Below are 22,794 nucleotides of genomic sequence, written 5' to 3'. Positions count from 1 at the left end.
TTAGTCAAGACCTATCCACCTCTGCCTTAAAGATATACATGACCCTACTGCCAGTGTTTTCTGGGGAAGAGAATTCCGAAGACTCTTAACTCTCAGAAATAAGTTCTCCCTCATCTCCGTCTTAATAGGAGACACCTTATTTTTAAATCATGAACACTAGGTCTCATCCCTCCCATAAGGGGAAAGATCCTTTCAACATCCATCTTGTCAAGTCCCCTCAGGATCTATTATGTTCTAATAACATCACCTCTCATTCTACTGAACTCCAGTGGATTCAGGCCCAGCATCTTGAAACTTTCCTCATAAGGTATCCCCCTTCAACCCCAGGTATTTGTTCAGTGGACCCCCCTCTGAATGGCTTCTAACACATTTATATCCTTTCTCAAAAGAGGCCAGAACTGTACACAGTACTCCAAATGTGGTGTCACCAGTTGGAGAAAAGCATCCCGAATTTTACAATAAAAACAAAACTCAGCAAATCTGGCAGCATCTGTGGAGAATCAGAGTTAATGTTTCAAGTCGTATGACTCTTCTTCAGAGGCTTGAAACGTTAACTCTGCTTCTCTCTCCACAGATGTTGCCAGACCTAATGAGTTTTATAATGGCAGTATATTGCTTTTATCTCTACTTTTAGATTCAATTTCCCTTGCAGTAAATGACAAATTGCATAAATATTTGAAAATGAGGAACAAACAGAATTGCTAGGAGAACAAAATGGGAAAACGGGTATGAGTGGCAGCTCCAGTTGAAGGGTTTGCACTGGCACAAGCTCCAGGGGCCAAGTGATCTCCTACTGTGCTATAATTCCTTTGTTTCCAAGTGGTCTTATAAACTGTACATGGAAAGCAGTTTACCTCACTGATATCCGACACAGTGGGAAGTGGTTCAGTGCAAGGGAGTTCTTAAGTAGGTCTGCGTTCGGATGCTTTTATATTCACAGTGGAGTATCAGGGGAGCATTACCAAAGTGAAGACCCCTGACCGCCGATCAGCATTCTTCTGATTTTCCATCTGTCAATCTAACACTGATAGCTCTGTAGCCAATTGGAGGTCTTTAGAGTCAACTATGCAACATCTTTCGCATACGTTGAACTGTGGACAGCAGTCAACTGTGTACCTGCAGCCAACGTCACACCTGTATGCGAAAAGCAAGTCTTTCTCCCTTGCCGTGTGATGTTGAGCATATCATTCACCAAATAAAAATCATACTATAATCTGCTGCTTTAGAAAAGCATGTGAAATTCTTCCATTCTGTCGAATGATGCACTTGCTTGATTACCCTCTCTCACAGGTTTCTATTGTTCATCGCTTAAAAAGTGTAAGATGTGTTCATTTGTCTTCCCAAAATCACTTGTCAATCCTGTCGCTTCTTATAATTAAGCATTGCACAAGCCATTCATTATAGTACATAGCACAAGTTAACTTAGGGACTAAAAACATTCTTTGCGTGCCGATGTTTAAAATTCTTCACTGCCTGTACATGCTGTCTTCTTCCAGTCCAGTTGCCAGAACACAACAGAAATTCTTCCTGCAGCCTGAGATAATCGGCATCTTTTCAGCAGTAAATGGACAAAACAATAGAAAATGAAACAGGTATCTCCCCATCTGCCCCAAGTCCCACCAGAGTTTTCATTTGAATGTTTAAAATTATAACTTGAATTGAACATCCACTCGAAAAGAAAATATAGATACATAACCTGATTAGGAGATTGGTAATCGGTTTTCTGACATTGTAAGCCACAAGAGTAAAGCTGTTTACCAATGTCTGTTGAATGTTTCAATGGAATTATAGCCTTGTAACATAGTTATAGTAATATAGCAAGAGTTTCAGACAGATGACGATCTGTGGTCCATCCAGCCTTATCTATACATATTCCTTGGTGTATTTCTAACAATCCTGAATCCCATTTGTTGACAAGAATCTGTCCTTGAACCCTATTAAGATTCCTTGTTCACTACCAGTGCTGTTAATATGTTCCACATTATTACCACTCTTTTAGTTAAAACATTCCTCTTGTGTTTTCTCATTTCCTTTGCTGTCATTTTGTAAACATGATCCCCTTGCACTTCTGCCCACGGCAGAAAAACTTACTTAAATCTAAAATCGAATTTGCCAAATCTTTCAAAACTTATTATATCCCCACTCAGCCTTCTTTGTACAAGAGGGGGAAAAAATGTCAATCTTCCCCTATATGCTATTCCTTTACATTATGAGATCAACCATGCAGCCCCTCCCTGACCATTGCTGTCGATAAAGTATTTAAATGATTTGGGCCTGGGGATAGGAGAAAAGTTATTAAACTTTGCAGAAAATACCAAGCTGTGATGGGCCAGTCAAACAATAGAGTTCGCACAGACTAAATACAAAAGTGGGTGATCAGGTTGGGACTTGATGTGTTAGGCAGATTGGTTCGATGTGGACTGCACTCGATGCAGGGAAGTTGACGTCTAACACAGGAGAAGATCCAACACTGTTTTATTCAACTAGATGAACTGCTGTACATATTCAGTTGTGGGTCGACACTATACTGATCTGACTAGTGACCTTGTAGTAGCCTGACCAGACTTACTAGCTACCGCATGATGTTTGTGCTTGCTAGCTTGTGGACTCTGACTGTCTCAGTAGCTGGGTCCCGAGAGATCGGGAAACCTAGTGCCCTCTGGCTTTATAGTGGTAGTGTCCTGTCTAATGACTGGCAGTGCTGTGTTGTATGCTTACAGGTCATCCTATGTGTCAATCACTGCCTGTCTGCATCTCATTATATACATGAGTGGATATTATGACAGGACCAACCTCCTCAGCTTATTTGAAAAGATAGTCCATGCCAAGGCTCGGCATAGCGAGATAAATTACAACTTGGCAACAAAACAAGTCCCTCACATGCAACTTTGTTATATTCAGTTTTGACGACTGCAGTGTTCCCATATCTTCCATAAACTTCAACTCATCAAAAAGTTTGCTGTCTGTATTTTATCTAGCTATGCCAAGTCCTGCTATCTGCATCTTATCCATCACCCTTTTCCTCACTCATAATTAGAGAATCACATAAATTTGACTTGCACACCTATTAATTCAACCTAAAGCTGTGGGAATTCAGGATAAACCATGGAAATGGATCTGAAATTAGCTGAACGTTGGAAAAGAATGAGTATTTTTATGGGGAATTCTGTTGAGCTGAAGTGAAGCAGTGTCAAATGTTGTTTGATATGCTCCTGTGAAGTGTTTTGGGTGCTTTACTATGTTACAAGTGTTATGTAATACCTGGATGAGAACAGCTCCAACAACACTTCAGAAGTTTTACACCATCCAGGACAAAGCAGCCTGCTTATTTGGCACCACTTCCACAATGATTTACTCCCTCCAACATCAATGCACAATGGAAGCCGTGTATACTATTGACAAGATGCACAGAGAAACCCATCAAGGTTCTTTAGACAGCATCTTCCAAACAAACGACTGCTATCAGCTAGAAGGACAAGGACAACAGACACATGACAACACCATCACCTGGAATTACCCCTCCAAGCCACTCACTATCCTGACTTGGAAATATATCACCGTTCATTCACTGTTGCTGGGTCAATATCCTGGAACTCCCTCCCTAACAACACCGTGGGTGTACCTACACCACATGGACAAGAAATTCAAGAAGACAGCTCACCATCACCTTCTCATGAGAAATTAGGGATGACCAAATACGTTAGCCTAGCCAGAAAGGCCCATGAATTAATAAAAAAAAAACAAATGCAAGTTGGAGTTGCATGTTTTTGATTGGGATACCACAGGGCTCAGAGTTAGGATCACTACTGTTTCTAGTTTATGCCATTAGCTCAGATTTTGCAATCAGCAGCAAAGTGCTGGCAATTGCCAATGAACTCAAGAAAGTGGCACACAAAGGCCGAGCAGTCTTAGCCCTGCAGGGGTTCCGTGGTCAGTTCAGACATAGGTTCAGAGGCACGCTGGGGCCGAAGGGGCCTGAAGCGTGAGGCCCTTCCCCTTCAAGTTTAGAATAGGGAAGGTGCGCAGACTGTTTAAATTTAACTACTTTGTGGACAGGATAATGAACATGTAGAATGGATGATCTAAAGAGGCGAAGAGAAGATTGAAGAGAAAACTGAATAAAGGTATTCATTTTTGGACTTGGTGAAATGAACTCTGGCTTTTCCAACCATGTATTTGCCTATTCTTGGATTTGCAATCAGTAACATCGTATCCCCAAAGAACACTGTATACAAATGGCCTGCACTTGATGTTGAAGAATGAAATAGCGATAAGAGATATAGTGAATTGCGAAGGTGAGAAATGAAAATTACTAAAGGAAAGAGGTAGATTAAGCAAGTCGGCAGAACAATAACAAATGCAATTGAGCTATCAAAATGGGAAGAGGCACACATTTGATATAAGAATGGCAGGTGGAACACAGTGAAAATAGGGAACAATACAGATGAATGAGTGTATTTATGGCTCGGGTACTTGTGATAGGAACTTTGGATATATTGTATTATATGTATTTGGTGCAGTAAGGGTTAAAAGTCGGGGTTTGTGAGAGTGTGACTGCTGCAGTAATGTTCTTTTAAAAATTTGGTTTGAAAGACAGCCAGGCTTTATGGCTACAAAATGGATAACTAGAGCATCGAAAAAGTAAGGGTGAATGGATTTTTGTTTATATAAAGAAGGTCCCTGGGGAGTAGATAATGAGAGACAGTATGTTTAGCCGTAGCAACATGCTGTAGTTAATGGGAGGAGCCAGGCGCTGAAAAGGTCAGGTGTTGAGTTCAGTTAAAGATCTGTCTGCCAAAAGGCCAGGAGCTTCTCCCAAAACAGTTTAGACTTTGTCTGTGAACAAAACAGTGGTGCCTGAAAAGGCTGGCAGGTTAAACAAGAGTCTGACAGACCAGAAGATGCAAGCTGTTTCTTGACCAGATGGCTCTCTTTTGCCAATCAGTCTTTTAAAAGGAACTCTATTCAAGTGTACAGCAGGTAACTCTGTGTTTGCTAACTGTATTTAAAAGTGGATTTTAGCCTGAGATGGATTTGACTGGAGTGAAGATTAGAAGTTAGTTTCATTTTCATTGTTAAGTATGGTTTAACAGGTAATTAAAGCTATTTTCTTGTATTATGTTAAAGTTATTTTAATCCTGTGTTAGTAATAAGTGTGTTTTAATAAATCATATCCCGATTTCTGCATGGAATCACTCCTGGAGCGAAGTACCTTTCCTCGCCTCCTTACAAATTAAATCATTTATTGGGGTTTTTGTCCGGTATCCTACAAACTGTTGGGTCTGGTCCAGGATTGTGATATACTTAAACCTCTAAAAGCTAACGTTTCAGGCACAAAAGAGTTCATAGAATGCTGCAATTCACTACAAGAGTAAAATAATGTAAATAAAGAAGCACTACAATCTGCAAATTATTCAACTTTATTTAAATATTGTCTTCATTATTTGATGTCCAATATTAAGAAAGATACAACATCCTGGAGAAAGCCCATGACAGGGCAAACTTGGGTTATACCATGGAGATACTGTTTTGACACACTAGAAATAGGGACAATTTTCTCTGATGCAATTATTTGCTTACAGTTTTAGATGCACATGCTGATTGGGTTAAAGAGAATAAATGCTGGCATAGGCCAATTTGGCCAAATGTCCTGCTTCTGCAATGTAAATTCGAGGTCTGTCCTCAATGAATGATCACATCCCTACTGAGTAGGACAAAAGCAAATCTGGTCACCAATAACCGTACAAATATATTTCTGAGATATTCTCCAAAACTCATTCTGAACATTAACTGGACGAATTAGTCATTAAGCATTCTGAGAATGAGCAGAAGCAATTAGAACCTGTGTATTTTAAGACAATTGTTCTACATTTACCATAATTACAGTGACCTTTTTATACTGCTGTTTTCTCTCACGTGCCCTCTATTCTGGGTAATATCTTTGAAAAATAATTTACAAGACTAAGAATTCTGTTCAGCTCCTATGCCATTCTTTGTTGGTTAAAACTAGATAATGCAGTAATTATTTGACTTACACAACTGCAAACAGGACAATATTACTTTGTTCTTTCAATCAAACAAAAGCTTTTATTAAGTAATTGGGTTTTTGTCTCCGCTTTTAGGATTACAAGTGTGTGTCCAGGTAATTAAAACTGTTATAATATTGCTAACTTTTAAAAATGGAACTAACGAGAGCTTAAAAAATAAAATGAGCATCAAAGGCACACCAGTTGCAACATCTGCAGGTTTTGGACCACAGAATATAAGCAATTACATTGGTCCTCTATAAAACAAAGCAGTTACATACATGACTGCATGTATTGATTTGAGGAAAGCAATTGAATCTTTGGACTATGAATTGCCATGTGACAGCCAAGGTTTTATTTTTCAGGAGCTCAAAATACGCAACTAAACTATCTCAAGTAATAAAGTTAAATTTAAAATGTACTACCTGTTCCTCATTCCGAAATCTCTAAACCCGCTCCTGAACAAAAATCAAATCAATTGTTCACATCACTGACTGGGACATAAGAACATAAGAACTAGGAGTAGGCCATCTGGCCCCTCGAGCCTGCTCCGCCATTCAATGAGATCATGGCTGATCTTTTGTGGACTCAGCTCCACTTTCCGGCCCGAACACCATAACACTTAATCCCTTTATTCTTCAAAAAACTATCTATCTTTATCTTAAAAACATTTAATGAAGGAACCTCTACTGCTTCACTGGGCAAAGAATTCCATAGATTCACAACCCTTTGGGTGAAGAAGTTCCTCCTAAACTCAGTCCTAAATCTACTTCCCCTTATTTTGAGGCTATGCCCCCTAGTTCTGCTTTCACCCACCAGTGGAAACAACATGCCTGCATCTATCCTATCTATTGTCATCACAATTTTATATGCTTCTATAAGATCCCCCCTCATCCTTCTAAATTCCAATGAGTACAGTCCCAGTCTACCCAACCTCTCCTCGTAATCCAACCCCTTCAGCTCTGGGATTAACCTAGTGAATCTCCTCTGCACACCCTCCAGTGCCAGTATGTCCTTTCTCAAGTAAGGAGACCAAAACTGAACACAATACTCCAGGTGTGACCTCACTAACACCTTATACAATTGCAGCATAACCTCCCTAGTCTTAAACTCTATCCCTCTCGCAATGAAGGACAAAATTCCATTCGCCTTCTTAATCACCTGTTGCACCTGTAAACCAACTTTTTGCGACTCATGCACTAGCACACTTAGGTCTCTCTGCGCAGCAGCATGTTTTAATATTTTATCATTTAAATAATAATCCCTTTTGCGGTTATTCCTACCAAAATGGATAACCTCACATTTGTCAACATTGTATTCCATCTGCCAGACCCTAGCCCATTCACTCAGCCTATCCAAATCCCTCTGCAGACTTCCAGTATCCTCTGCACTTTGTGCTTTACCACTCATCTTAGTGTCGTCTGCAAACTTGGACACATTTCCCTTGGTCCCCAACTCCAAATCATCTTTGCAAATTGCGAACAATTCTGGGCTCAACACTGATCCCTGAGGAACACCACTAGCTACTGATTGCCAACCAGAAAACACCCATTAATCCCCACTCTTTGCTTTCAATTAATTAACCAATCCTCTATCCATGCTACTACTTTACCCTTAATGCCATGCATCTTTATCTTATGCAGCTACCTTTTGTGTGGCCCGTTGTCAAAGGCTTTCTGGAAATCCAGATATACCACATTCATTGGCTCCTGGCACTAAGTGAGTCCCAGTCAATATTGGGGAAGTTGAAGTCTCCCATCACCACAACCCTGTTGTTTTTGCTCTTTTCCAAAATCTGTCTACCTATCTGCTCCTCTATCTCCCGCTGGCTGTTGGGAGGCCTGTAGTATACCCCCAACATTGTGACTGCACCCTTCTTATTCCTGATCTCTACCCATATAGCCTCACTGCCCTCTGAGGTGTCCTCTCGCAGTACAGCTGTGATATTCTCCCGAACAAGTAGCGCAACTCCACCTCCCCTTTTACATCCCCCTCTATCCCGCCTGAAACATCTAAATCCTGGATCGTTTAGCTGCCAATCCTGCCCTTCCCTCAACCAGGTCTCTGTAATGGCAACAACATCATAGTTCCAAGTACTAATCCAAGCTCTAAGTTCATCTGCCTTACCCGTAATGCTCCTTGCATTAAAACATATGCACTTCAGGCCACCAGACCCGCTGTGTCAGCAACTTCTCCCTGTCTGCTCTGCCTCAGAGCCACACTGTCCCTATTCCCTAGTTCTCCCTCAATGCTCTCACCTTCTGACCTATTGCTCCCGTGCCCACCCCCCTGCCATACTAGTTTAAACCCTCCCGTGTGACACTAGCAAACCTCCATTACATACTGTTCTAGGAAACTATCGCGGATACATTCTATAAACTCCTACTCAAGGCTACCTTGACCGACCTGGTTAAACCAATCGACATGTAGATTAAAATCCCCCATGATAACTGCTGTACCATTTCTACATGCATCCCTTATTTCTTTGTTTATTGCCTGCCCCACCATAATGTAACTATTTGGTGGCCTATAGACTACTCCTATCAGTTACTTTTTTGCCTTACTATTGATGATTTCCACCCAAATGGATTCAACCTTATCCTCCATAGCACCGATGTCATCCCTTACTATTGCCCGGATGTCATCCTTAAATAACAGAGCTACACCACCTCCCTTACCATCCACTCTGTCCTTCCGTATAGTTTGATACCCTTGGATATTTAACTCCCAGTCGTAACCATCCTTAACCATATTTCAGTAATGGCCACTAAGTCATACACGATGATTTGCGCCATCAACTCATTTACCTTATTCCGAATACTATGAGCATTCAGGTAAAGTACACTTATGTTGGCTTTTTTACCTCTGCTTTGAATCTTAAAACCTCGATCAGTAACCTCTCCTAAGTTATATTTCCTCTTAACTTTTCTCCTAATTTTCCTTGTCATTGAACCCATATCTTCATGTGACAAACTGCCGCGTCGCTTACCATTAATGCTTTTACTTCCCGTTTTATTCCTTTCAGTATTACTGGGCCTATTCACTGAGCTCTCCTCAGTCACTGTACCTTGTACTGTCGCCCTTTTTGATTTTTGACTATGGCTTCTCTGCCGTACACTTTCCCTCTTACTGCCTTTTGTTTCTGTTCCTGTTTTATGACCTTCCAACTTCCTGCATCGGTTCCCATCACCCTGCCACACTAGTTTAAACCCTCCCCAACAGCTCTAGCAACACCCCCCCCCCCCCCCCCAGGACATTGGTTCCAGTCCTGCCCAGGTGCAGACCGTCCGGTTTGTACTGGTCACACCTCCCCCAGAACCGGTTCCAATGCCCCAGGAATTTGAATCCCTCCCTCTTGCACCATCACTCGAGCCACGCATTCATCCTATCTATCCTGACATTCCTACTCTGACTAGCTCGTGGCACTGGTAGCAATCCTGAGATTACTACCTTTGAGGTCCTACTTTTTAGATTAACTCCTAACTCCCTGAATTCAGCTTGTAGGACATTGTCCTGTTTTTTTACCGATATCGTTGGTGCCTATGTGCACCACGACAGCTGGCTGTTCACCCTCCCCCCCCCCCCCCCCCCCCAGAATGTCCTGCAGCCGCTCCGAGACAACCTTGACTCTTGCACCAGGGAGGCAACATACCATCCGGGAGTCTCGATTGCATCCACAGAACCGCCTGTATATTCCCCTTACGATTGAGTCCCCTATCACTATAGTCTTGCATTCTTCTTCCTGCCCAGCTGCGCAGCAGAGCCAGCTACGGTGCTATGAACCTGGCTGCGCTGCCTTCCCCTGGTGAGCCATCTCCCTCAACAGTATCCAAAGCGGTATATCTGTTTTGCAGAGAGATGACTACAGGAGGCACCTGCACTGCCTTCCTACTCTTGCTCTGTCTGTCTTTAGCTCACCCATTTCTATCTCCCTCAGTAACTTTCACCTGCGGTGTGACCAACTCGCTAAACATGCTGTCCACGACGATCTCAGCATCGCGGATGCTCCAAAGTGAATTCATCCGCAGCTCCAGCGCCATCAAGCGGTCTAACAGGAGCTGCAACTGGACACACTTCTTGCACGTGAAGGAGCCAGGGACAGTGGACGTGTCCCTGAGCTCCCACATCGCACATGAGGAGCAAGACACAGGTCTGGATCTCCTGCCATGTCTTAAACCTTACAATTTCCAATAATCTTCCCAGTTTCTACTGTAAGCTGTAAAATGAAACTAAAATTATTCATGTATCTTTTATTACAATTATAAATACTACACGTGTATGAAGTAAAAATCATGAATCAAAGGGCTGTATGAGATATTGGGACATGAGTTTGCATAGGAAATTGGAGCAGAACAGGTCATTCAGCTCTTTGAGCCTGCTCCACCATTCAATAAGATCATGGCTGACCTCTTCTACCTCCTCTCACTGTCCACATATCCCTTAATTATCTAGTATTCGAAAATCGATCGATCTTTGTCTTGAATATACTCAATAGCTGGGCAACCACAACTACTCAATTCATTAACTCAGATTATACAAAACCGGAGCTCTCACGTGCCTTTGTGCAATTAGTTACGGGAGTATTTGCATAACTCTGAACAATCAGCTAGAGCAGTCATTCACATACCAGAGAATTTAGATACCGACAGCTCTCGTACACCAAACTGGTGAGTTACAGGAACCTCTTGTATGCTTCAGTGGTCAGTTACAGAGACTTGATAACAGATCTCACGCCTGATCACTTTGCCAGAGAGTAAACAGAAGATTAAGAAAATGATTACAGCACAAGAGAGCCTTTTAAAATGTCTTTGCTTCATAAGCAGTTTTGAACACTGGTTGCCAATTGGTTACCCTGACAGCATGCAAAACTGACCTTGCATCGCTGGCCTCTCAATTTAAGCCCATTCAAGGCTGCTGAGATCACTGAAGCCTTTGCTTAGCAGTGGTAAAGGTGAAATAAGTTGGACCAACCACACACCCATTCTTATTGAGTCCAAATTCACAAAAGCTACCCAGAATAAATATTGGGAGGGCTGGGGCACGGAGTGTATTGAAAGATGTCCAGAAAATGCGAATAGACAGCCAATTCAAAAACAGATAGGTTCTACTTCGACAAGTGAAATATCGATGTGTAACTGTTCTGTAAATAGGCTGATTGCAGCTGAAGTTTCATTCACTTTTTATCACTGCCATAGCTGGAACAATTTATCCACCTGTCAGTTTCACACAGTTTATGCAAAGGTTTATCTATGGAAATGGAAACTGTCACAGCAAATTAAAAAAGAAAGTAACAGTGCACAGCGGCACAAAGACAACATTTCCCTTTTCAGTGTCAGTTTAAAGTAATCATTTATTGTGAGCAGTTTGTAGTGAAACGAAAAAAGAAAATGATTGAGACCACAGAGAACAATGTTAATTTAATTCTAGGTGAAACCATTTTTGAGGTGAAGAATAAAAGAACAAAACTAAACTGAATGTCATCACCCTATTCGCCTTTCGCACTGGTAATATCTTCTGGAAATATAAATGCTGGCCAAACGGGGAATAGCAATGACACTGTCGCAAACCTCTCAGTGAATAGCTGAATAGCAAGGTTAGCCCGGAAGGACAAAGTTTAACAAAAGTTTGGAACATTAATTGTTTCTACACCTGTAAGTGTATCACAGATTAAAAAAGGCTTCCATTTATATAGCACCTTTCATGACCGCTGGATGTCTTAAAGCACTTTACAGCCAATTAAGTGTTTTTGAAGTGTAGTCACTGTTGTAATGAAAGAAACACAGCAACCAATTTGCACCAAACCAAGTTCCCAAAACCGCAATTAAATAATGACACGCTCATCTAATTTTGTGATGTTTAGTCAGCAATAATTATTGGGCAGGCCAGGGTAAGTAAATCCCTATTGAAATAATGCCATGGGCTTTGACATACGCCTGAAGGTGTAGATCAATTTAAAGTATTTCCTGAAAGTTGTCACCTCTAATGGTACAGCATTTCCTCAGTACTGCACTGGGCTGTCAGCCTTGATTTTTGTGTTCCTAGATTGGGAGTTGAACCCAGAACCTTCTGAATCAGGGATGAGAGTGTTACCAACAGAGGCTGGTGCCGACTAATGCTGACAACTGAGGTCCCAGAACTACAGCATGGTTTCCAGTATACACAATAGAATTGACCATTGCCAAAGGGCATTCAGAGGTTGTGGGGTACAGGCAGGTGCAGAGGGGAAGAAAGTTTCCCAAAAGGAATGACAGGAAGGTACAAGTGGATGGATCAAGGAGAGAACTGAGCTGAACAAGAGTTAATTCTGAATCCTAGATTTAATCTGGTTAGTATTTGCATCATGTTGGCCCAGGATTCAAAGCTATATTGCTTTTACACATTAAAGGACTGCTCAATAGAAATTATGGGTGGAAGTTTCCCAATAGTCTGTGATCAAACAGCGGAACCACTTGCAAGTCAGGAACCTGAATGGTGATGAAGCATGCTTTGTCAATGTTCTTTACCTGAGCCACAGCATGAGCATCGTGCCTCAGGGTTCTTTGGCCAATCAGGGAAGACAGATGACATTTTGGATCTGGCGCCCCCAGCATTCTCCTGCACAGCACTCCTTGCAACACCACTTATTCCTCGCTCTCTATGCACCTCACATCTCATCAGATGAACCAAATGTACACTCACCCTCAGCATATTGCCCTCTCAGAATCACACAACCGTTGCAGCCCAGAAGGAGTCTATTGACCCATTGTGGCTGCACCAGCTCTCCAAAACGTGAACCATGACTTAGTGCCATTCCACTGCCTTTTCCCCATACCCCTGAATATTTTTGTTCAGGGATATGGGGAAAAGGCCACAAAACAGCTTGAACTTGAACAAAGCTCTACATTTATTAACAGTACTAATTTGGATTTGACACATACTCCTAAATAACATATAAACTACACTCGTCTACAACTAATCTCTGTACTGTTATAAACTATGATCTGCTCTTACTCACACTAGCTTTACTTCAGTCTGTCTCAAGCCAACTCTTTCACTACTCTCTCCCACAAGGCTTAGCAACAATGTCTTATATACTTGTAACTGTAGCTCCCTCTGGTGGTTGTTCTTAGACATTCCATTAACCCTTGTGTTACATTTGTGATAATACCACATTATATGATTTATTAACAGCCCTCTCCACCTCTCCTGCCACCTTCAACGAACTATGCACATAAACACCCAGGTCACTCTGTTCTTTCAGCCAAGCCTCATTATGCATCCAGACATCAACTAGAGTAATAGATGATATGGAAGGGGCACTTGGAAGGTGACGGGATGCAAGGGGTGAGGGCTGGACGGCCTTCCTGTATTTAATTTTAACTGGGCAAAGCCCCACAGCATTGAGGCAAGCCTTTTCGATAGCCCACCTATGCACCCTGCAGTCCTCTGCTTCCAACCTCTTTCATGGATTGACTGGCCTGGCTGCAGCACACACCTGTACCCTCACATTGAAAATCCCATCCTTGTGAGCATTTTCTCCCGAGGGCAGGTGGGCTGAATGGGAATTTTACTAACTCCTGCCACCACATTGAGGATGCAAATCCAAGCCAGCATCTCCAAAAGTTACCATAATGCCACGTGTTAACTCGCAAGATCAGCTTTGAATTCCAAGGGAAAGTTGACCGGGCTCCATTGCAGGGGATAGGGTGGGAAGAAAACACAAAATCTTTTCCAGTCTCGTGCCAAAATATATTTTTTTTATGGCTTTTGTTTGCATTATTTTCTCCCACATTATAAAGAAAATCATCAATTCACATTGAAAATAGAATTTCCAGTTATATCATCTGAAACCATCATGATCGACACACAATCCTGGATATCTATGAACAGATCTCCATATGATCCACAGCTTTGGATAATTATAAATCTTTGGTTTTGAATTCCAAATTGATTAATTTAAAATTATTCGATCTGTAAAAACAGACAACAGTAAACAGCAGAACATCAGATTTATGACTTGTGAGATTTAGTATATTTGTTAATTCCTTATGCATTTAGTGTGATGGATGTCCCACTGCTCTTCACACAAAACATGAAATCACATGGGCTTCTCCATCTCTATCACTATAGCATTGTAAACTTCAATATAATCAGGTTGAAGATGAGGTTTAAACAAAGGAAAGGTAATATTTGCACACTGTCCTGGGATAGTGATATGACAGATGAGGCAAAGATGCATATAGTGCTCAATACCGAGCCGAAGGGAGAATGGAAAATTTGTATGTCACTGAATTTGTTTATTTCTTAGAAATGAAAACGAAAAAGATTTCCGAATTCCACACATTGACCTATAATCTGGGTATTGATACACCGTCAACTTTTATTAACTAAATGCTTCTCTAAGAATTTTTAACTGTCTCACACGAATAACCTCATTAACCATGTTACGTGAAGAGTGCAACCTTGATCTGAAAAAAAAAATTCTCACCGAGTAAACAGTTTCCATCCCCCCCAACCAAGTTTCACTGTTTTCGACGTTACAAAACATTGCAAAAAGCCAATGTCAGAACAAATATATAATTGGAATACCAGACATAAAAAAAAGCGGACCTGATTTTAATGATCTTGTATGAAAGAAAATAAATATACTAATTATCCTCCATCAGATCCGAAGAAAATGTGGTCCTTCAAAGGGCTGCGTGACTCACCCATCAATCTGTTAAGCCCAATTTTCCTGGTGGGTGATTCCTCCAGTCCCTCGATTCCACTGTAAAGTGAATGTGAAATCCTTCGCTCTCTGTCGTCCATCACAGCATCAATAGGCAAATCAAGCCCAGGGGGACTCCCAGGTGTCTCGAGCTGGGGAGAAAGTGAAAATCTACATTGAAGTGGCATTGAGTAGCATGGGGGGGGGGGGGGGGCGAATTGTAACTAATTTGCCCTGGGCCCATTCCGACTGGCCACCCAAAGAATAAAAACTCCTCATCGGGATTCAAAATAATTTGCTATGACAGTCGTGCTTAATGACTAACTCTCTATGCCACTTCGCACAATGCCTCCCATGGCGCCGTGTCGGATTTCAACACCACCCCCACCCACTTCAGTTCTTTCCGTGTGTTTTTCGTTTAAATCAGAAAATCATTAAAATCTCAGAAAGGTTTAAAAATGCACAATGGATTGTATATTTTTTTGTTTTCAGAAATGATAAAATTACAGATGCAAATGACGAGTGAGAATGTGCAGTCACACGCCGATTTTCTTTTTCTCAGGGGTTGAAGGCTGGTCAAATATTTGTCTCTTATTTGGTCCTGAAACAGAAAATATGCTTATTTAACTAGCTCTGGCATTTGCTATAGGATTTAACTAATTCTGAGTGATTGATACATGTCAATTAAACTAATCCATATAACCCTGAGCAATAGAATATTGATACTGTTTGATTTAAAGTCAAGTTTTATGAGAAACAACAAGCCACTATTTCCAGTAAGGTGCCCTCCAATCAGTTTGTAGATGTAATTATCTCAAAAGGATTGGTTGCAGGGGATTACCCCCAAGCTGTTCATATCTGGGAGCTGGATTCAAATCCAGCAGGGGACAAGGCAATGAGGGTCTTCTGGCTGCCAGGGCCCACTGTGAAGTAAGTTTTGGAAAACCCTCATTCCACTTCCAAGTGAACCCGCAAGCCGTCACCTAACACCAAGTGAGTGAAACTGATGACTTGCTGCCAGGATGGGCGATGTGGCAGACAGAAAATGCCACATAATTGCTGGTCTGAGATTGGACTGAAGCACGTTGCAAAGACAGAGGAGAAGAATCTTTGGGTTGCATCAGATCCAACTATACCAGACTTGTAAAATGCTCAATGCCATCATGGAGTGCCTGAAATACTAAGTGCCCCATTTATCAACACTAACGAACCTCACTTCAAGAGTCCAACACTCACAAATATACACAAACTATTTATAATATGTGCAAGATGGAATAAGGAACGAAATAGAACACTTTGCTGAACTGATAGTAAAATGAATGATTCAGGAGAATCTGTCGCTTTACAAAAAATAACATCTGTTTTCAGAGGGATAATATCCCTCTGCACCTTCAGACGTGGGATTTTTGCTGTTCCTGCACAGGTGGCACGATTCTCCCCTGTGCATGTTTATCCCCACTTACAATTTCCTGCTACTAGTTTTCTGCCATGATGGGCATCAGGCAGCATCTGTGGCTTCAAGAACAGCATTATCAAGGGTTGCAATAGATTTCTCTTGGTATAATTCAGATACCATACAAGTAACTGGGTAGAGATTATGGAATCGTCCAAAAATTTCTGAAACCGGGTTCTTGAAGCGGCGTTTGATTCTAGGCAATTAGGTAAATGCATTTGAGTTGATCTTTGGTGGTCTGGAAATGTGCTTGATGCAGGGCTCTCGATTACGGATGGTGGGGTGTGTAGGTGTGGTTTCACTAACTCTGCGGTAGTCTTCGTTTCCAATGATCTGGTAAAAATCATCATCTTATAAACTGACAACATGTGGTGTACGTCCAAAGTGATATGTCCAAAGCAATAGCTGCTGCTTCGAACACCAAAACTTTGATGTTCTCAAAACCAAGCCCCATCAGATCTGCTCTGCCATTCAATCATGGCTGATACTTTTCTCACCCCCATTCTCCTGCCTTTTCCCCATAATCCCTGATCCCCTTATTAATCTATCTCCGTCTTAAAGACATTCAGTGATTTGGCCTCCACAGCCTCCTGTGGCAATGAGTTCCACAGATTCACCACCCCCTGGAGGAAGAAAGTCCTCCTCATCTCTGTTTTAAAGGATCGTCCCTTCAGTCTGAGGCTGTGCCCTCAGGTTCTTGTTTCTTCGATGAGTGGAACCATCCTCTCCACGTTCACTCTATCTAGGCCTCTCTCAGTATTCTGTAATAGCATTCTTACTGTCAAGTGAGGAAGGCCTATGATTTCCAGCTGCCCTGGAGCATATTGCATTTACAAGTTAAAAACATATGGGTGTTCACTTTTCGTCAGAAAATTATTCTTGAAGAGGGGATTCCATTTGGAAATGTATGCTTTCCAGTCCAAATACAATGCAATTCCATAGCGATTCAGAGGACAACTGGTTTACACAAAGCCAGCACATAACAAAGCAAAATGTCCAAAGGGACATCTCAAAACTGAGAGTGGGAGAAACTGGATAATGAGCAGCAATTATAAGAGTGAGGAGATGGCACAAGAGACACAGTTTAAGAGCCAACTTCATTGATTCCTTCAGTTTTATCAACAGGGGTACAGCTAACATTTTTTCACATTTGCGAATTATAAATTCTATACCATTCACATCTAGACATTCCCCTCCAAGTCACTTACCAACCTGACTTGGAAACATATCATCATTTCTTCACAAGTCACTTGATCAAAATCCTGGAACTCCCTCTTTAACAGCAAAAAATAGATGCTGCAGCATTAACTAATAAAACCTAAAATGACAAGAATTTGCCATTAGATGCCATGTGGAAGTGCACTGAGGTGACAACTCCCCATTTTTTTACACCTCCAATCGTTTGTTTACGTGACAATATGGGAAACCCAGAATTACACTGCGCTATGCAACTGTGTTTTAAAGCACTAAATGTTGTGTGAAGAGGCTGCCGGTACGACAGAGATGCTGTTCGAAAAGTTTGCAAATGTAGTCACCAAAAACGGCCTGAAGCATCCTCAATTAGAATTTAATTCACAATAGAAGCAGGAAGTTCCTTTGGGGTTGGAACGAAGGTACTTTTCTGCGCAGAACTTGACTCTGCATCTGCTGTGCTCTACCTGAGAGCACTTGATGATTGCTAACGCAAAGGCTAGAAAGTGTTCTAATTCTCATTTTCCAATTTGCCGAATGAAAAAATTAAAAAGCTTCCACACTGCAAAATCTAGTTTCTTTTCAAAAAAAGAGGGTTTAACTGCTTTGATACCAACTGCATTATATACATTTCCCATATGTGGAAGTTAAGATTCTGCCCAAGTCGAAGCTCAGGCAAACACAGCGCTATCTTAAGTCCTGAGGTGTATAGACCTGCCTTGCTTGAAAATTAGGACCACCCACGTGGAGCTGCTTTTCAAGTACTGCTGAAGATGGTCACAATGAAAAGTGCCCAAAGTCATGCTCCAGCTGTAACAAGACCCATTTGTAAAACAAAATAGGGACCTCATTCGATTACATGTGCATCAAAGGCAATCAATCACACTATTCCTGGGAGGATTTGAAGAGGATACGGAAAAGCGGAACAGGAAGAGATTTACCAATGCTGTTCCCAGGCCTCAATAATCTTGGGCATAAGTGTGCAAAGTCAAAACAATAACAAACTGGCAGCACATCCGTGCCCGTGAATAGTTTCTTACAAGAGAGTGTGCAACACAATGCATGCAGAAAATGAGCAGGAAAAACAAGCCTCGCTTCTTAGGTGGGTGTGACAGCACTTTGAAGAATTCCTGATGTATGTGGCATTGCCATCAGTTAAGGAACATCAATCTACATTCTTTCTTTGGGAATTTCACATATGGTGGTCATTAAACAGAGATTGCATTGGAAGTAATTCTAATTCCAATCTCGCACAATGGAAAAATATTTTTGTAATCAGGGTTTTTTGTACTTAATCATAAGGCAGTATAAATCTGCAAACTAAAGGGGGGAGGGGGGAAGGCAACGAAGGAACCCAGGGGATTATCAGGGAGAGACTTGGAAAAAGAGGAGGGGAGGGGCAGAGAGCCCCCACCCTCTCCCCCACAGCGAACCCACAAGAATAACAGCAGGAAGCACATAATGAAGGAAAGAAGTATAAAAATATGACATCCAGGGTGAAAGATGGGGCTAGGAGGGAGCCCAACCATCAACAGCGGAGGAGGGGGGAGGGAGAGCATGGAAAGGGGGAGGGCTGATAAAAGGGGTATGTGTAAAATTGTACATAAGAATCATAATACTCTATAAATAGTATGTGCTTTATATGTCAAATTGTCAAACTGTTAAAATTGGAAAATGCCAATAAAAATACTTTATTAAACAAACCTGCACTCAATTATTTTAAAGAACCAAGCGCATGCTCAGTTCTCCACCAATGCCTCAAATTCAAGTAACTATAATCACATCACTTGCTTCTTGATCTTGTACAAAATATATTAAATGTTTGAACTTCCTTAAATATTCTGATTGTGTTGAGACACCTGCATGTTATCGGCAACCATTACACATTCACCAATTACTGCTCTTACTTCACTTATGTTCACCTCCCCTCTCCCCCACTCCTGTGCCACTTTCCAGGTAACATTTAATAAATACCATACCCGGATTGTGTTCAATTCGTTTGCAGGGCAAACAAAGTAGAAACGTACACCTGGTAAAAATTGGTAGCTAACCTACTTGGCCAGGCCCACATATTCTGATGAAATAGTCAATAAAAAAATTTTTTTTTTTTAAATTAAAATCAAGAAATGCTACTGAATTTTGCTGAGGTAACAAATGCAAATATGGGTATGAATTGACGACATAATGTTTTCCTCCTGAGATAGCTATTAAACAAATGTAAGCCTAATGAGATACGGTCAATATTTTAAGTTTAGTGAAAAGCCAACAAATAAATGTTCTTCTCCTCCTCGTTCTGGTTCGTTACCTGATTATGTTTCATGATAATCAGCAAATTCCTCAATATTTTCCCCAAGTGACCATTCTTCACCTGTGGGCCTGGCCATAAATGTCAGCTATTTGAATACGTTAGGAATGAGACAAGGACAATATACAACAGCCTGGGAGTTGCATTAACCAGAAATTAACCAAGACCAGCCATATAAATACTGTGGCTATAAGAGAAGGCTGGAAATTCTGTGGCATATAACTCGCCTCCCGACCTTCCATACCCAGACCTCTACCACCAAGAAGGACAAGGGCAGTGGACACATGAGGACAGTAGATACATGGGAACTTCACCACCTGGAAGTTCCCCTCCAAGCTACACACCATCCTGACTTGGAACTACATCGCTGTTCCTTCACTGTTGCTGGATCATACCCTGGAACTCCCTTCCTAACAACATTGGGATTGTACCTACACCCGATGGACTACAGACATTCAAGAAAGCAGCTCGCTGCCACCTTCTCAAAGGTAATTAGGGCTGGACAACAAATGCTGGCATAACCAGTGACACCCACATCCGTGGAAGAATAAAAAATAAATACATCTTTACCTTTCCAGCAGGAGTCACTGGCAACTGATCATGAAACCTGGCCCAACCTCTCTCCAAATTAACCTTTCCAATTGCTCTCCCACCAAGATAATTCAAGAAAGTGCATACATTGAATTTGGAACCTTCCTGGCCTACACTTAAATAGAACATGGAACATCCAGTGCAGAAGGAGGCCATTCGGCCCATTGAGTTTGGAACCTTTTTGGTTACTAAGGGCAATTTATCATGGCCAATCCACCTAACCGGTACGTCTTTGGACTGTGAGAGGAAACCGGAGCACCCGGAGGAAACCCACGCAGACACAGGGAGAACGTGCAGACTCCGCACAGATAGTGACCCAGCGGGGAATTGAACCTGGGACCCTGGCGCTGTGAAGCCACCGTGCTATCCACTTGTGCTACCATGCTGCCCCAAATATCACTTCTTAATATCACTTCTTGATATTAACACAATAACTAGAAGCAGGGGTAGACCATATGGCCCTTCGAGCCTGCTCCACTTTCAATACAACCATGGCTGATCATCTGTCTTAACTCCACGCTCCTGCCTGCTTCCCATGTCTCTTGAAATGAAAATCGCTTTTTGTCACAAGTAGGCTTCAAATGAAGTTACTGTGAAAAGCCCCTAGTCGCCACATTCCGGCGCCTGTTCGGGGAGGCTGGTACGGGAGGCTGTCCTCGTGTGTCCACTGCCCTTGTCCTTCTTGATGGTAGAGTTCTGGGTATGGAAGGTCGAGAGGCGAGTTATATGCCACAGAATTTCCAGCCTCTGACCTTCTCTTGTAGCCACAGTATTTATATGGCTGGTCCTGGTTAGTTTCTGGTTAATGGCAACTCCCAGGCTGTTGTATATTGATTTCTATTTCCCAACCTTGAATACAGTCAACGATGGAGCACCTACAACTCTCTGGAGTTGAGATTTCCATAATTTCACAAGTTTTCAATTGAAGACATTTTTCCTCAACTCATTCATGAGTCTGTGCCTTTGTGTTGTAGATTGCCAACCACCAGTCATTGCAGTTAATCGACTGTGCCATTTATTGAGGAAAACATATATAATGAAATATGAAAATGAAAACATTGGGGAGGTGGTGGGAAGAGAGACATAAAGTTACATCAAATAAATTGTTTTAAAACGTGGGGGAAAGGAGGGCAGTAGAGCATGGCACAGCCAGCTGGCAACATGGGACAAAGGGAAGTGAGGGCTGCACATTCTGGAGTCAAAGGAAGGAAGAAGATCCAGAATCAAAGGAGGATATTGGGGGGGGGGAATAGAACTGTGGAGCTGAGAAATGTATACAAATATAATGGTGACACAATGACAGATTTGAATAAAGGAATGGGAATTTCAAATTCAAAGCATTTAAGGATGGGTTTGTGAGAACAAGACTAATTAGAGAAAAGGACTTGCTGAGGGATAGGATGGGCAACAGTGTTTTCGATGAGCTGCAGTTTACAGAGGGCAGAATATCAGACAATAACCGGTATAGCACTGAAATAGCTGTATGTGCAGGTGAGGAACATATGGATGAAGATTTCAGCAGACTGAGCTTGATACAGGAAATATGACAAAGATGAAAATGAACAAATTTTGCAACGGAATTCATTTAGGGTCAAATATGGCTCCAAGGCCACAAACAGTCTAGTGCTGCCCGAGACTGTAACAAGATTACATAGTTTAAGAAGGAAAGATCATGGACAATAGTTTCATTCTGCCAAATGTTTAGTTGGAGAAAATTACAGCTCGTTAAAGGCTGGATGCCAGATAATGAGTCATAGGCCAGAGTTTGAAAGATGTGGAGGAAAAGTAGAGTTGACTGCAATCAACTTAAATCTAAAATTGTACCCCAGATCTACAGATAATGTTGCCAAGAGGCAATACACAAGTGAGGTAGAGGGCAGGTGCCAAGGATTAACACTCAAAGGACAGGCAAGATCAATAGAATGGAGTGTAGGAAAAGATCAGTTGATTGGTAAAAGTAGAACAATGTTCCATCGAGCTGGTGTTCGAGGTGCAGTGCTAGCTAAGAAGAACGTGGATGGGTAATGCGCTACAATGATAGTTCATGATCTTGGTTAGGACCATTTCAATCCTATGGAGGGGTATAAACGTGATGGCAGTGATCAAAATTTGAGGTTTCTGCTTCAGTTATACAAGAGATTGGTGAAACCGCATCTGGAGTATTGTGCACAATATTGGTCTCCTTATTTAAGGAAGGATGTTAGAAGCAGTTCAGAGAAGGTTTAGCAATACCTGGGATGAGAGGGTTGTTCTACGAGGAAAGTTTGGTTAGGATAGACTTGTATCGGAGTTCAGAAGAGTAACCTGAGGGATATTGGCAGGGCGAATGTGGAGAGAGTGTTTCCTTGTGTGGGAATATCTAGAACTAGGGGCCAGTGCTTAAAAATAAGGGGTGGCCAATTTAAGAAAGAGATGAGGAGAATTTTTTTCTCTCAGAGATTACTGAGCCGTTGGAACTCTCTTCCTCAAATGGTGGTGTAAGTGGAGACTTTGAATATTTTTAAGGCGGATCCAGATAGATTCTTGAAATGCAAGGGGGTGA

At 41.7% G+C, this 22,794-nt stretch overlaps 1 protein-coding gene across 6 annotated transcripts in view; it reads right to left on the bottom strand.

The window, feature by feature from the left end:
- The window catches only part of pard3aa (par-3 family cell polarity regulator alpha, a), a 1,126,646-nt gene that overhangs the window by 335,075 nt on the left and 768,777 nt on the right, over positions 1-22,794 (bottom strand). For all 6 annotated transcript variants that reach the window (XM_072508331.1, XM_072508330.1, XM_072508326.1 and 3 more), the window contains exon 15: positions 14,714-14,864. In XM_072508331.1, coding sequence (XP_072364432.1) covers positions 14,714-14,864 — 151 coding nt within the window. The remainder of the gene's footprint in view (positions 1-14,713; positions 14,865-22,794) is intronic.

This window comes from Scyliorhinus torazame, chromosome 6 (assembly GCF_047496885.1).
Source record: "Scyliorhinus torazame isolate Kashiwa2021f chromosome 6, sScyTor2.1, whole genome shotgun sequence".
NCBI classification, from domain to species: Eukaryota; Metazoa; Chordata; class Chondrichthyes; order Carcharhiniformes; family Scyliorhinidae; genus Scyliorhinus; species Scyliorhinus torazame.
The sequence above is the reverse complement of the archived record's forward strand: the minus strand, read 5'-3'. Positions and strand labels throughout refer to the sequence as shown.